Source organism: Grus americana, chromosome 34 (assembly GCF_028858705.1).
Source record: "Grus americana isolate bGruAme1 chromosome 34, bGruAme1.mat, whole genome shotgun sequence".
Taxonomy (NCBI): Eukaryota; Metazoa; Chordata; class Aves; order Gruiformes; family Gruidae; genus Grus; species Grus americana.
In genome coordinates, this window is record NC_072885.1 from 329485 (window position 1) to 341820 (window position 12336).

The window sequence follows — 12336 nt, forward strand, 5'->3', positions numbered from 1 at the left end:
GGGGATGGGTTTTGGGGGCTGGGGATGGGTTTTGGGAGTCTGGGGATGGGTTTTGGGGGGCCGGGGATGGGTTTTGGGGGGCCGGGGATCAATTTTGGGGGGCCGGGGATGGGTTTTGGGGGGCCGGGGATGGGCTTTGGGGGGCCGGGGATGGGTTTCAGAAGATCAGGGATGGGCTTTGGGGGGCTGAGATGGATTTTGGGGGACCTGGGATGGGTTTTGGGGGGCCAGGGATGGGTTTTGGGGGCTGGGGATGGGTTTTGGGGGGCCAGGGATGGGTTTCAGGAGGTTCCTCCACCCGGGCTGCAGTCCCTTACGCAGGGGAGCGGTTGCTCCTGGGGGTGACGTCAACAACAGAAGGTGTCGTCACGGCAATGCCGGAACCGGCAGCACTGTTGGGGGTCAGGTTGAGGCAGTTGGGTGTCCCAAGCCCCTGTCGGGTGCCGAGTGGGGGGTTCCCAAGCCCCCGACGAGGAGCCAACCCACCATGGGGACGCTGGTGGTGGGTGCTGAGCACTACGACGTGGTGGCCATGGTGGGGAAGGGGACTTTCGGGGAGGTGACCCAGGGTTGGCGCAGGAGCACAGGGGAGATGGTGGCCATCAAGATCCTGAAGAATGAAGGCCACCACAGTCGGGTGGCAAAGAATGAGCTGAGGCTGCTGCAGGCCTTGCGGGAGGTGGACACGGAGGAGTCGCACGTCGTCCGTTTCCTCGAGTCCTTCGGTGATGGCGCCTGTACCTACCTGGTCTTTGAGCTGCTGGAGCAAAACCTCTTTGACTTCCAAAAGCAGAACAACTTCTTGCCGTTGCCCGTCCGGCACATCCGTACCATCACGGCGCAGGTGCTGGCGGCCTTGGTCAAGCTGAAGGAGCTCTCCATCATCCACGCCGACCTCAAGCCAGAGAACATCATGCTGGTGGACCACGCTCGCTATCCTTTCCGTGTCAAGCTCATCGACTTTGGCTCGGCCAGCATCTTCACTGAGGTCCGCCACATCACGGAACCCTACATCCAATCCCGCTTCTACAGGGCACCGGAGATCTTGTTGGGGTTGCCCTTCTGCGAGAAGGTGGACGTCTGGTCTCTGGGTTGCGTGGTGGCTGAGCTTCACTTGGGTTGGCCACTCTATCCAGGTGTCAACGAGTACGACCAGGTCCGCTACATCTGCTCCACCTTGGGGCTACCGCGGGGTGAGTTGCTCTGTGCCGCCCGGAAGACGTGGTCCTTCTTCCAACGAGTGCCACATCCCACCGGTTCCTGGCAGCTCAAACCACCAGACAAAGAGATGGCAAAGCCAATCGAGAGGAGGAAGTATGTCTTCTCCTCACTGGATCAGTTGGCGGCAGCGAACATCCACCCGGTGTCTTATCCCATCCAGGAGGCGCTGGCCGAGCGCTGTGACCTGAACGGGATGGTGGAGCTGGTCAAGAGGATGCTCACGTGGGACTCGCACGAGAGGATCCTGCCCAGCGCTGCCCTCAAGCATCCCTTCATCTCCTTGCAGCAGGTGAAGTCCAGCTTCGGGGCCACCCGGTACTACCAGCTCTGCCAAGACGACTTGAGGGCATCCCGTAAAGACGCCAGCACGGTTGAGAACTTTCCTGGCACGGAGGAAGGTGCCTTCATCCCCGCCAGCCGGTGCAGCATCCAGAAGGCCATCGCCCAGATGGATGGGCTCAGCCTGGCCGAGCCGGTTGGGGACACCAGTGACAAGAGCCGGCAGGACGCCTGCCAAGCCCCCATCCCCACCCACTACGGCACCCGGCACCGCCGGCATCACCGGCGTCCCAAGACGGAGCCCACCGCCAGTAACTTGATCGTGCTGGGGTCCCCCGGCGGACGGGAGCAGCGCGACCGCTGCGATGGTGGCACGGTCTTTGGTGGCATCGCGGCACAGAACCCGCCTGGAAGACCGTACACCTCGCCCCACGCCAAGGTACGGCCACGGGGTGGGGGGGACACACACGTTGGGGCGGGGGCTCGTGGGCATGGGGGGGTTTCTGGGGTCCCTCGGGTGCTTTGTGTCCCCCAGGAGCTTTGGGTCCCTGGTGCCCCAGGTTCCCACCGAGGGGTGGGCACCCCACCGCGGGTGCCGCTCACCCCTTCCCCACGCTCTTCCTCCCCCGCAGAGAGCTCCGGTGACGCGGCGCGACCCCAAGCCCCCGTGTCCCATCCCCGTCTCCGAGGACGGGCTCCAGGGGCTGGGCTGGGACCCCTCTGCCGTACCTGGCACGCTCCTCCCGGCACAGAGCCGGCAACCCCAACGGCACCGCTGAGCCGCCGTGGCAACCCTGGCAAACACCCTGGCAGCTGAGAGCTCACCAAAGACCTTTCTCTTCCTCACCTTCGGTCACCCCGACCACCAAAACCCGGCACCATGCCAGCAGAGGAGAACGTAGCCAGGGACGCACCGGGATGTACCGTGCCAGAAGCTACCGGCACCGGTTCTTGCAATGATCCCCTAATAAATGGTTTGCCAACAACCGAGCATTTCGCCTGATTCTTTGCCAGGATGGCTTTGGCACTGCCGAGACTCGAGGAGCGTCCCGGCTTCCCTGCCGGTTCTGGCACAGCGTTCGGCAAAAGCCCGGTGTTCTCCATCACCGCGGTGTGGAGGACCACCCACCTCGATAACTCAGTAAGAGCAACGCAAAGTCCAGAAAAACTCTGTTTTTTCTGGGTTTTTTCCCCAAATCGGAGCGGGACAGTCAGATTTGGCAAAACCAGAACCTGTGGTTCACCGCTGGCCCGTTCCCCGGCACCTAACGGGAGCCACAGAGGCTCTCCCACTGCTCGGCATCCTCGATGTCGGCGCTGTACTGGGAGCTCCAATCCCGCTCAAAAACCGCCTGCAGCTGCTCCCGGATGGTGCTGGTGTTGGCACCGGTTTGGCTCACCGTCTGGTTCACCACCAGCGCCGATCCCGCCGTCTGCATGAAGTAGTCGCCAGACCAGTTGGATGTCCCTGCGAGGAGATACGGGGGTGGAGGAGACACCCCAAAAACCGCCCCCAAGCCACCGTCACTAGCAGCCGGCAGCGACTCGCACGGCAGCACCGCCACTCACGCCGCGCTCACCGATATACGCCGCCTTCTCCGTCACCATGTACTTGTTGTGGTTCACCCGGGCGTAGGGGATCTGGGCTTGCGCCGCACTCGTCGGCACCATGAAAAGCCGCTGCGGGGAGCGAGGAGACCGTCACCCGTTGAAACATCGCTCGCCGGCACCCCACGGTCACGCCGCGATACCCACCACCTCCACGCTGTAGCGGGTCCGATTATCGGCAACGGCGGCGAGGGATTTGAGGAAGGGGAACATGGTCGCTTGGCTGTGCCGCCAACAACCCACCAACAACCGAACCTTGACCCGGCGTTCAAAGACGGCTTTCCGCAGCCGGTTATCGATTGCCGGCCAAAATCTGGGGAGGGAAAGCAGTTAGGTGTTACCGGCGCTGGCACACCAGGGTCGGCATAGCACCATACGAACCTCTGAGGGTGGGAGAATTCGGTGGTGGGTAGGTAGCTCATCACCGCGATGTCCACGAAGTCCTCGGCGGCATCGATGACGTTGAGGAGGGCGCCGAGATCCTGAGTCCGACCGGTGGCACAGAGAGCCGGCGGGGAGCTCTACCGGAATCATCGGAGATGGATCAAGCACCGGCACAGCCGATCCTCAGCACCGGGAAAACCAATCACAGCGGATTGGGGACGTACCGAGAAGTAGACGGCAGCATCGGTGTCATTGAGCTTCAACTCCAACGGCGTCTCCATGTTGAAGGTGGTGGAATAATTTGCCGGCCACGGTACTGGGATGGAAGCACCGGGAATGCCAAGAGCCCAATAAGCTTCAAAGATTTTGCCTAAATCTTTGGCCAAGCAGCTGCAGTTGTAGACGGCGGCGCCGAGCTCCTTCACCTGCGGCGAGCGGCACGGTGGCACTGTCACATCACTGGACGGTGCCATCATCCCTCTCCGATGCCCTAAGTCCCATCTTACGGCATCGAGCATCCCTTGCTGGGGACGGGAGGTTGGTTTTGGGACAGCCCCGGCGCCGTTTGGCACAGGTTCGGCACCAGCCGGCGGCGCGATGGTGCTGCTCACCTGGGTCAAAGACCTCCAGTCCATGTTGGCGCTCCCAACGTAGAGGTGGGTGCCATCGACGAGCCAAAACTTGGTGTGCAGCACGCCGCCAGTGAGCCGCGGCATATCGACGGTGCGCACCGCGGCACCTGCACGACCACGAGTTGGGCGTCTCCCACTCAAAATCCCCCCCACCTCCCCCAAAAAAACCTCAATTTGGGGGTTTTTCCATCACTCACCACTCTGCTCCAGTGCTTGGAGATCGTTCAGGGGCGATTTTGCCGATGGGCTGCTGACGGCGATTCGGACAGTGATGCCGCGCTGGGATAATTGGAGTAGTTCCTCCAGGATTTGTTCACCCTGAATCAGCATGTGGTTTGAAGCCAATAAAAAAAAAAAGCAGAAATGATTAAAAACGAGAAAACGGCAGCCAGCGCCAGGTTCGTGCACCGGAATCGGAGCTGTGCCGTGCGTGCCGGACGCCGGCAGCGCGGACCTGGACGGCAGAGGGTTCGTGCGTCCGTGTGTCCTCGTTGGTCATGGTCCAGTAGAAGGAAGCGATGTCCAGGCTGCGGGTGACGGTCCCCAAGAGGTTCTTCCACGTGGAGAAGGTGGATGGATTCGGCACGGAACCCTCGCTGAAGGTCATTCCCTCTGGGATGCTCTCCACCAGGACGATCCTACGGCAAAAATTCGGCGGCGCCGGTGAGACGGTAGCACCGGGACGCCAAGGGTCTCAGGGGAGCATCGCACACCCCCTCCCCATAGATTGTCTTACCGGCACGCGTCACCGCAGGATCCGGCGTCGCCACCAGCGTCACCGCCGGCGCCAAGGCGGAGGGCTGAGCTCAGCCGGAGATCGATGAAGAGGAAGAAGATGAGGACGAAGAGGGCGAGGAGGATGGCGGAGAGCAACACGCTGCGGGAGGACAGCGATGGAGAGGGGGTGTCGGTGCCCTGAAATTAAGGAATAAATTAATTTATGGGGTTTAGAGTCACCCCCCCCAACACCAGGGGGATCCGGCGAGGGATGGCACCGGATCCAGCCAGCACCAAAGCCGGCTCCCTGGGACACCAGGGGAGTTACCTTCGGTGGGAAGCGGGTGGGCTGCACCCCACGGTCCTCCAGTGGGTCCAGCTGCGACGGGGGGCAGACAATTGGGGTGCGGGGGGGAACCCCGAACCAGGGTGGGGGCTGGTTTGGGGGTAAAATCCACCCCAAAATGTCTGGGGTCCCCAGGGAAAAGTGTGTCGGTCCCCCCCCATATTGCTGGAGGTCCCCACTGGGTGCAGGGTCTGTGCGGGAATGGGGGGCACGGGGTGCCCCGGTTTGGGGTTGTGGGGTGCCGGGCAGGGCAGGGGCCTAGGGAGCAGCCCAATTTGGGATTTTTAGGGTGCTGGGATGGGGCAGGGAGCTATGGGGTGCCCCATTTTGGGGTTGTGGGGTGCCAGGATGGGGGAAGGGAGCTCCACGACCCCCAATTTGGGGGGGTCTCGGGGTGCCGCCAGCACCATTACCTGCTTGTAGGTGCCGCCAGGCTTCATCCCGGTACGACACTGGAACAGAACAAACCCGGTTTCTCCCGACGTGCCCGGACAGGCGAAACCCCCCCTGGGGTGAAGCACAGCCGGGATTTTCGGGGTACGGATAAGGAAAGAGACCCCCCCCCCAAAAAAAAAACCAAGAAACCCGGGTGGGGCAGAGGCTTTTCCCGGCTGACTCACGGGATCGGGGTGCTCACGTGCGTGTGGGGCGGGGAGGGGAAGTGCCTGGTCCTCCCCCTTCCCCCCCCACCATTGGGGCTGTGACCCCCTCACAGGAATAGGGTGGGGCACCCCAATTTTGGGGTGCAGGCACCCCCCCCCAACATCCTGCTGGGACCCTTCCCCTGTGCCTCGGGGACCCCAAAAATAAGGGAGGGCTTGAGCCCAGGGACCAGGCACACCCCCCCCCCCAAATCCTGCCCTGTTTTGGGGGGGGGGGGGCTGGCTTAGGGGCTGAGGGGGAGTTAAGCTGGGTCTGGGGTCACCCCCCTGGTTCAGCTGAATTTTGGGGGGGTTCAGGGCTGTTTTGGGGTTAAGATGAAGTTTAGGGGCAGCTTTAGGGCCAGGGTGATGTTTGGGTGTTGTTTAGGGGCAGGGACATACGTAGGACTGGGTTTAGGACCAGGGCCCGGCGTAGGGCCGAGTTTAGGGCCAGGGACTTATTGAGGGCCAAGTTAAACAACCAGGGACATTCTTAGGACCAGGTTTAGGGCCAGGGCCATGTTTAGGGCTGGGTTTAGGGCCAGGGCCATGCTTAGGGCCAGGTTCAGGACCAGGGACATATTCAGGACCAGGTTTAGGGCCAGGGCCAGATTTAGGGCCAGATTTAGGCCCGGGTTTAGGGCCAGGTCCGGGTTTAGGGCCGGGTCCGGGTTTAGGGCCGGGTTTAGGGCCAGGGCCGTGTTCAGGCCCGGGTTCAGGGCCAGGGCTGGGTTTAGGGCCGGGTTTAGGCCCGGGTTTAGGGCCAGGGCCGGGTTTAGGGCCACATTTAGGGCCGGGTTTAGGGCCAGGGCCGGGTTTAGGGCCATGTTTAGGGCCGGGTTGAGGGCCAGGGCCATGTTTAGGGCCGGGTTGAGGGCCAGGGCCGGGTTTAGGCCCGGGTTTAGGGCCAGGGCCCCACTCAAGGCTGCGGCCCCCGGTGCCCCCCGCCCGCCCCGTACCACAGACACCTGCGTCCGCAGGGGGGCGCCCTCGGTCCTCCAGATCTCTATGGTCGCCCCTCCCTTCACCTCGTCCCGCGCCGCCGCTGCCTAGAGCGGACCCCGCCTCGGCGCGCTGGGCCGGCCGGCGAGGTCACTTCCGGCGCTCCGTGCCCGCTGTTTCCGGTGGGGTCCGGCCCGGCGGCGGCGGGATGGGACGAGGCGGGAGCGGAGAGGTGAGGGGGGAGCGGGAGGGGGGAACGGAGGGTCTGGGGGGGCGGGAGGGGCAGGAGGGGGGGCAAGAGGGGGTGTGGGGCAGAAGGGGGGCAGGGGAGGGGGCGGGAGGGCCAGGAGGAGGGGGCAGGAGGGTCTGTGGGGCAGGAGGAGGGGGCAGGAGGGAAGGGGAGGGTGTGTGAGGCAGGAGGAAGGTGCGTGGGGCAGGAGAAGGGTCTGTGGGGCAGGAGGAGGGTCTGTGGGACAGGAGAAGGGGCAGGAGGGAAGGGGAGGGTCTGTGGGGTAGGAGGAGGGGACAGGAGGAAGGTGTGTGGGGCAGGAGGAGAGGGCGGGAGGGAAGGGGAGGTTCTGTGGGGCAGGAGGAAGGTCGGTGGGGCAGGAGGAAGGTGTGTGGGGCAGGAGAAGGGGGCAGGAGGGCAGGAGGAGGGTGTGTGGGGCAGGAGGAGAGGGCGGGAGGGAAGGGGAGGTTCTGTGGGGCAGGAGGAAGGTCGGTGGGGCAGGAGGAAGGTGTGTGGGGCAGGAGGAGGGGGTAGGAGGGCAGGAGGAGGGGGCAGGAGGGCAGGAGAAGGTTCTGTGGGGCAGGAGGAGGGTGTGTGGGGCAGGAGAAGGGGGCAGAGGTGCAGTGGGGGGCCAGCAGCAGCCCCGTCACTGCCCGTCACGGGGCCTCACGGCCGCTCTCTCACCGGGCAGGCTGCTCCCGGCACCGCTGCCTAGACCCGTGCCGGCGTCCTGCGGCTCCTGCACCATGGTGTCCGTCACGATGGGTAAGGGACGCTTCCCCTCCCCGCCCTCTGCCGCCCAAAACTCGCCCTAAATTGCTCAAAAAACCCCTCAAATTGTGCGTTTTCATCCGGGAGACCATCCCCACCCCCCTCCCCAGGAGCCATTTTCCTCCTGATCCCGTTAATCGTGCAACGACAGCTGCGAATTCCCGGAACGAGCCTCACCGCCGGCGCCTGCCGAAACCCAGGCGACCGCCCCACCCCCTTTTCCATACCCACTTCATTTTTCTTTTGCCACGGCTTTTTTCTTTTTTTTTTTTTTTTTTTTTTCCTTCTCCCCAGCGACATCCGAATGGATTCAGTTTTTCAAGGAAGCCGGGATCCCCCCGGGCCCCGCCGTCAACTACGCTGTCATGTTTGTGGATAACAGGTGAGGTCAGCGATGAGGTGGCAGCTTTTCATGACATCATGGGGGGGAAAATAGCACCGAAAGATCCCCTGAATGAGGGGAAAGGAAGGAATTAACTGATTATCCTGCTCCTTAATTAGTTATGTTAGTTATTCAGCTGCACTGAGCTTCTTTTTGGTTATCGGTGCTGTTTCTATGAGGGTGGTGAGGGGGATACCTCGCTCAAAGCTTAATTAATCAGAGCTCATAACGAGGGGAGACCTCGTTAAGCCGGGTCTTTCCTCACCGCAGGATCCAGAAGAACATGTTGATGGATCTGAACAAGGAGATCATGAATGAACTGGGCATCACAGTGGTGGGAGACATCATCGCCATCCTCAAACACGCCAAAATCGTGTACAGGCAGGTACGGTAACGCCAAAAGCGGCGCCGGTAAAGCCTCGCCGATGCCGGTAAAGCCTCGCCGGCTCCTTTAGCAGCAAAGTTTTGCCTTGAGGCTCCTCGTTTGCCTCCGAAGAACCTGGGGGAAACCCCCTTTTCCGTGGTTTTTTTTTTCCTTCAGGAGATGTGCAAGGCAGCCACCGAATTGCTCTGCCCCGGCTCCCCCGGCGTTCAAGCCGAGCTGCGCCGCAACGCCAGCAGCGGTGAGCGCGGGCGGGAGGTTTCTGGGAGATTAAACCCCCTCGCTTGATTAACGAAGTGCGTTAATTATCTCGATGGAGGGTTCAAACGACCGCTGCCTTCCCCACGATCCCGGGGAAGGACCGTTCTCGAATTTAGCCGACGAGACGGACGCTTGTCGCGCATTTTTTGGGGGGTTTAAAACCTCTCCTCCACCGCGCTGTCCTCCCCTTCCAGCCGCCAGCCGGATGATCGCCAACAGCTTGAGCAGAGACTCGCCTCCTGCCGCCCCCCTCCGACAACGGCCCCACGCCTCCAAAATCTCCGTCACCGTCTCCAACAAACTGGCCGCTGCGAAGGCAGGTAGGGAAAACGCCGGATCCCAGTGGAAACAAAGCCGAAAAGTTGCTTTTTCCTTTTTATTTCCCGTTACACGCCCTTCCCAGGTTGAATTTTAACAGCTGCTTTGCTTCTGGCTACGGGGTTTGGGGTTTTTTTTGAGCTATCGCACAAAATGTCTCTGAAATGAAGAGACAACGTCATTTCTGGGGGAGGCGGACGGCGGGACGGAGGGTTTTCGTAAACCCCTTCCACCCCTTTTCGTGGAACGAGAGCTCTCGATTCGTCCTTCCTTCGTCCCACCAGGTTTCTGCGAAACGGCAGACGAAAATCCAACGATCCCGGTAAAACGCCGCCGGGTGACGGCGGAAATGGAAGGGAAATACATCATCAACATGCCCAAGGGCACCACGCCGAGGACAAAGAAAATCCTGGAGCAGCAAGCAGCCAAAGGTACCGACGGGGGAATTCGGTCTTCGTTTTCTCTTCCAGAAGCCCAGTGTAGCCCCAGTTTAGCCCATCGTGAACAAATCCCACGAGGATTTTCATATCCAGAGAGAGTTATCGGGTAGAAGTTGCGTTATTCCGACCTGCCGCGAGCTGCGAAGGTTCCGCTCGCGTCTGTTTAAGCCTTAGGAAGAAGAAGAAGGGTGGTTGCTCGCCCGCTTTTATCGAGCGGATTTTATTTTTGCCTCGGCGTTTCGTTTTTCTGGGGAAACCTCCAAAACACCCCCCTCGTTTTCTTGAAAAACTACAGGTCTGCAGAGGACATCCGTCTTCGACCGGCTGGGAGCCGAGGCAAAAGCGGATACGACCACGGGAGGGAAGGTGAGAGGATGCGAGAAGGGTTTTCGTTTTTATTTTCTCATCTGGAGGCAAAAAGCTCTTTATTTGGGGATTTAGGAGATTATTTTTTCTTTCCTCTGGGGGTAAAAACCTCAGCGCAGAAGTTTTGGGGTGTAAAACAAGTTGCAGGCTCAGCCTCTCCGGAAAAATAAGAGGGAAGATGATTTTATGGATGATTTATAAATCTGCTTTATAGCCTAATCGTTTAATTTAATTGCTATGGGCGGCTTTTTGCGTCGTTAAATGCCGAAACACTTGGCGGGCGAGGTCGGCGTCCCCCTCTCCTCCGTCGCGGTGGCAGAATTTGGGGAGCGAAGGGGAAAGGGAAGCACCCGAAAATGGGGGTGCGGGTACTGACGGGGTTCTTGTCTCCCAGCCCACGGGGGTCTTCAGCAGACTGGGTGACGCTTTGGGGACCGTTGGGGACAAAGCCACCGAGAGCGACGACGACTGCTCCGTTCTCCAGTACGCCGGCGTGTTAAAAAAACTCACCAAACCTCCCCGTAAGGAAAGCGCCGAACCGGGAGAGACCGCCGTCGCGACGAAAGCCGCTGGTTCGGAAGCCAAACCGGTCACCGTCACCGCCGCCGTCCAGCGTCTCGGTCACAGGAACGTCGCCGGTATCCGTATGACGGTGAAACCGCAACCGGCGGCATCCAAAATCGGCGGCGCGGCGCCGGTTGAACCCCAGGACGGCGTCGTCACCAGCACGAAGGATAAAAACGAACCCGAATTTCGGGTGACGATCAAAAGGACCTGGGGGTGCGGGAAGGTGAGCAGCACCAGCGACACTCCCGGTGCTCAGATGGACAACGCCGGCGCCGTTAGCGTCTTTAAACGGTTGGGGAAGAAACCGGATTGATCCCGAAACGCATCTTCCCACACCGGACAGGTCGTGCCGACGGTTTTCCGCTTATCCCGTCCCCGTTAATTCACTTAAAAAACCGGCAGATTCTCGTCCTGCCTTCCTCCTCGCTAATCCCGCGGGGAAAACCGACGCTTAATCCCACGTGGAGACGCTTAATCCCGTAGGGAAAAGCTTAATCCTGCAGGGAAACACTAATCCCACAGGAAAACAGCGGAGGGAAGGGGGGGGGAAAAAGCTTTTCCCGACAGATTTCCTGCCTGGTGGGCATCCCTGCCTGCAAAACTGGCAGGCGCGAGGCCAAATCGTCGCTCTCCATCTCCTACCAGCACCAAAACCTTTATTTTTTCCCCTATTTTTCCCTCCTCTGCAGGTTCTTTCCTGTATTTAGGAATTCAGACCTGGAAAACTCCACACAGAGAGAGAGGTACTCCCTATTCTTTTTTTTTTTTCTCCTTCTCCGCAGGGTTTTTTTCCCCCCCCTGTATTTAGGAATTTGCACCAAAATCACTACGGAGCAGCGGCTTGCTGCCGGGATTCTTAATTTCTAAGGATTTCAGAGCAGCCTCAAAAAAAAAACCCCCACAACAAAAACCCCAAAAGCTTCAAAAAAAACCCCACCCAACCAACACTCGGGACTCAAAAAATTCCCCGAATTGCCTTAATTTAAGCGACACCTTCAATCCGCCGCCTTTAGGCTTGAACTCGTCCCGCTGCGAAACCTGAAACGGCCGCTGTGGGGTTTTACTGAAATTATTTATTCCCCCCCCCCCAAAATTTGTTGCCTCCTAAATTTATTTCTGATGACATCACCGGCGGGGGGGGTGTCAGGCATCGCTGCAAACCCTGAAAAAGACTTTTTTCTCCCCAAAATAACGACAAAACGGGGACGGAGGCAGCTGTGTGGTGTGTCGGGGCCGTAACGGTGAGTGTTTTTAATACGAAAAACCACTAATTTTGTTATTTTACGCTGTTTTGGGAGGTTTTCTTTGTGCTTCGGGCCTCGTTTGGTGTGTGAAAATGAGTGCGGTTTCCCAAATTTTGGCTTTTTGCATCGCTGCCGGCCCTCCCCCCCAGGGGAGCCGCTTTTTTTTTTTTTTTTTTTTTTTTTTTTTTTCAATAAAGCGTGGAAATGGCTCTTTTTTTGGTGTGACTGAGCACCCCACCCCCTCTCTGGGTCCGTGGCCGGGACCCCCCCCGCCCCCAAATCACCCCAGGGTGCTGAGACTGGGGCAGCTCGGTGCACCCATGGGTGGGTGCTGCACCCCCATGGGTGGATGGGGCACCCACGGGTGGGTACTGCTCCTCAGCGTGGGCCTTGTGGGCGTCAAGCACCGTCCCCACGCTCCTCGGCCACGCGTGGGTGGTCGGCGGTGCGAATTTATGTAAATGTATTTAAATTTATGCAAATGAACCAGGGAAACGCGAGGTGCTTCCGCCCCTCTGCGGGCGGGGGCGTCGTCGTGCGAGATGCGCATGCGCAGCGGGAGGCGGGGCGCTCCCCCACCCTCCCCAACCAATCCGCGCAGGCGCG

General features: G+C 60.2%; 3 protein-coding genes across 6 annotated transcripts; 2 read left to right on the plus strand and 1 right to left on the minus strand.

Annotated features, from left to right (window-relative positions):
• The first annotated feature begins 487 nt into the window (after nucleotides 1–487).
• On the plus strand, nucleotides 488–2279 carry HIPK4 (homeodomain interacting protein kinase 4). The gene is made up of 2 exons (XM_054808103.1): nucleotides 488–1939; nucleotides 2133–2279. The coding sequence occupies exons 1-2, from the start codon at nucleotides 488–490 to the stop codon at nucleotides 2277–2279; spliced, it is 1599 nt and encodes a 532-aa protein (XP_054664078.1).
• Nucleotides 2280–2658: 379 nt separating this feature from the next.
• PLD3 (phospholipase D family member 3) lies at nucleotides 2659–6931 on the minus strand. Of its 4 annotated transcripts, none has more exons than XM_054808113.1 (12): nucleotides 6797–6931; nucleotides 5601–5639; nucleotides 5170–5220; nucleotides 4861–5039; nucleotides 4579–4762; nucleotides 4322–4442; nucleotides 4104–4231; nucleotides 3717–3917; nucleotides 3490–3629; nucleotides 3256–3421; nucleotides 3081–3180; nucleotides 2659–2968 (listed from the first exon to the last, which is right to left on the minus strand). In XM_054808113.1, the coding sequence occupies exons 2-12, from the start codon at nucleotides 5625–5627 to the stop codon at nucleotides 2766–2768; spliced, it is 1500 nt and encodes a 499-aa protein (XP_054664088.1). In that variant the 5' UTR covers nucleotides 5628–5639; nucleotides 6797–6931; the 3' UTR covers nucleotides 2659–2765. The 4 variants fall into 4 exon arrangements, with proteins under 4 accessions (XP_054664088.1, XP_054664090.1, XP_054664089.1 ...); XM_054808115.1 differs by having other exon boundaries at nucleotides 6788–6915; XM_054808114.1 differs by having other exon boundaries at nucleotides 5601–5694; nucleotides 6788–6900.
• Nucleotides 6932–6946: 15 nt separating this feature from the next.
• C34H19orf47 (chromosome 34 C19orf47 homolog) lies at nucleotides 6947–11939 on the plus strand. The gene is made up of 9 exons (XM_054808121.1): nucleotides 6947–7002; nucleotides 7691–7764; nucleotides 8065–8152; nucleotides 8423–8537; nucleotides 8694–8775; nucleotides 8990–9115; nucleotides 9398–9544; nucleotides 9849–9919; nucleotides 10314–11939. Exons 2-9 carry the CDS (start codon nucleotides 7746–7748, stop codon nucleotides 10797–10799), a joined length of 1134 nt encoding a protein of 377 aa, XP_054664096.1. The 5' UTR covers nucleotides 6947–7002; nucleotides 7691–7745; the 3' UTR covers nucleotides 10800–11939.
• The last annotated feature ends 397 nt before the right edge of the window (nucleotides 11940–12336 follow it).

Excerpts from the sequence above, each read along its gene's own strand:
- PLD3 (XM_054808113.1), bottom strand. The coding sequence starts at position 5,627 with ATGAAGCCTGGCGGCACCTACAAGCAG. Across the intron at positions 5,221-5,600 it reads CTGGCGGCACCTACAAGCAG|CTGGACCCACTGGAGGACCG; the intron begins GTAATGGTGCTG and ends CCCCCGTCGCAG. Across the intron at positions 4,443-4,578 it reads ACGAACCCTCTGCCGTCCAG|GGTGAACAAATCCTGGAGGA; the intron begins GTCCGCGCTGCC and ends ATGCTGATTCAG.
- C34H19orf47 (XM_054808121.1), top strand. Across the intron at positions 8,538-8,693 it reads CCAAAATCGTGTACAGGCAG|GAGATGTGCAAGGCAGCCAC; the intron begins GTACGGTAACGC and ends TTTTTCCTTCAG. Across the intron at positions 9,545-9,848 it reads GGAGCAGCAAGCAGCCAAAG|GTCTGCAGAGGACATCCGTC; the intron begins GTACCGACGGGG and ends GAAAAACTACAG.
- HIPK4 (XM_054808103.1), top strand. The coding sequence starts at position 488 with ATGGGGACGCTGGTGGTGGGTGCTGAGCACTACGACGTGGTGGCCATG. Across the intron at positions 1,940-2,132 it reads ACACCTCGCCCCACGCCAAG|AGAGCTCCGGTGACGCGGCG; the intron begins GTACGGCCACGG and ends CCTCCCCCGCAG.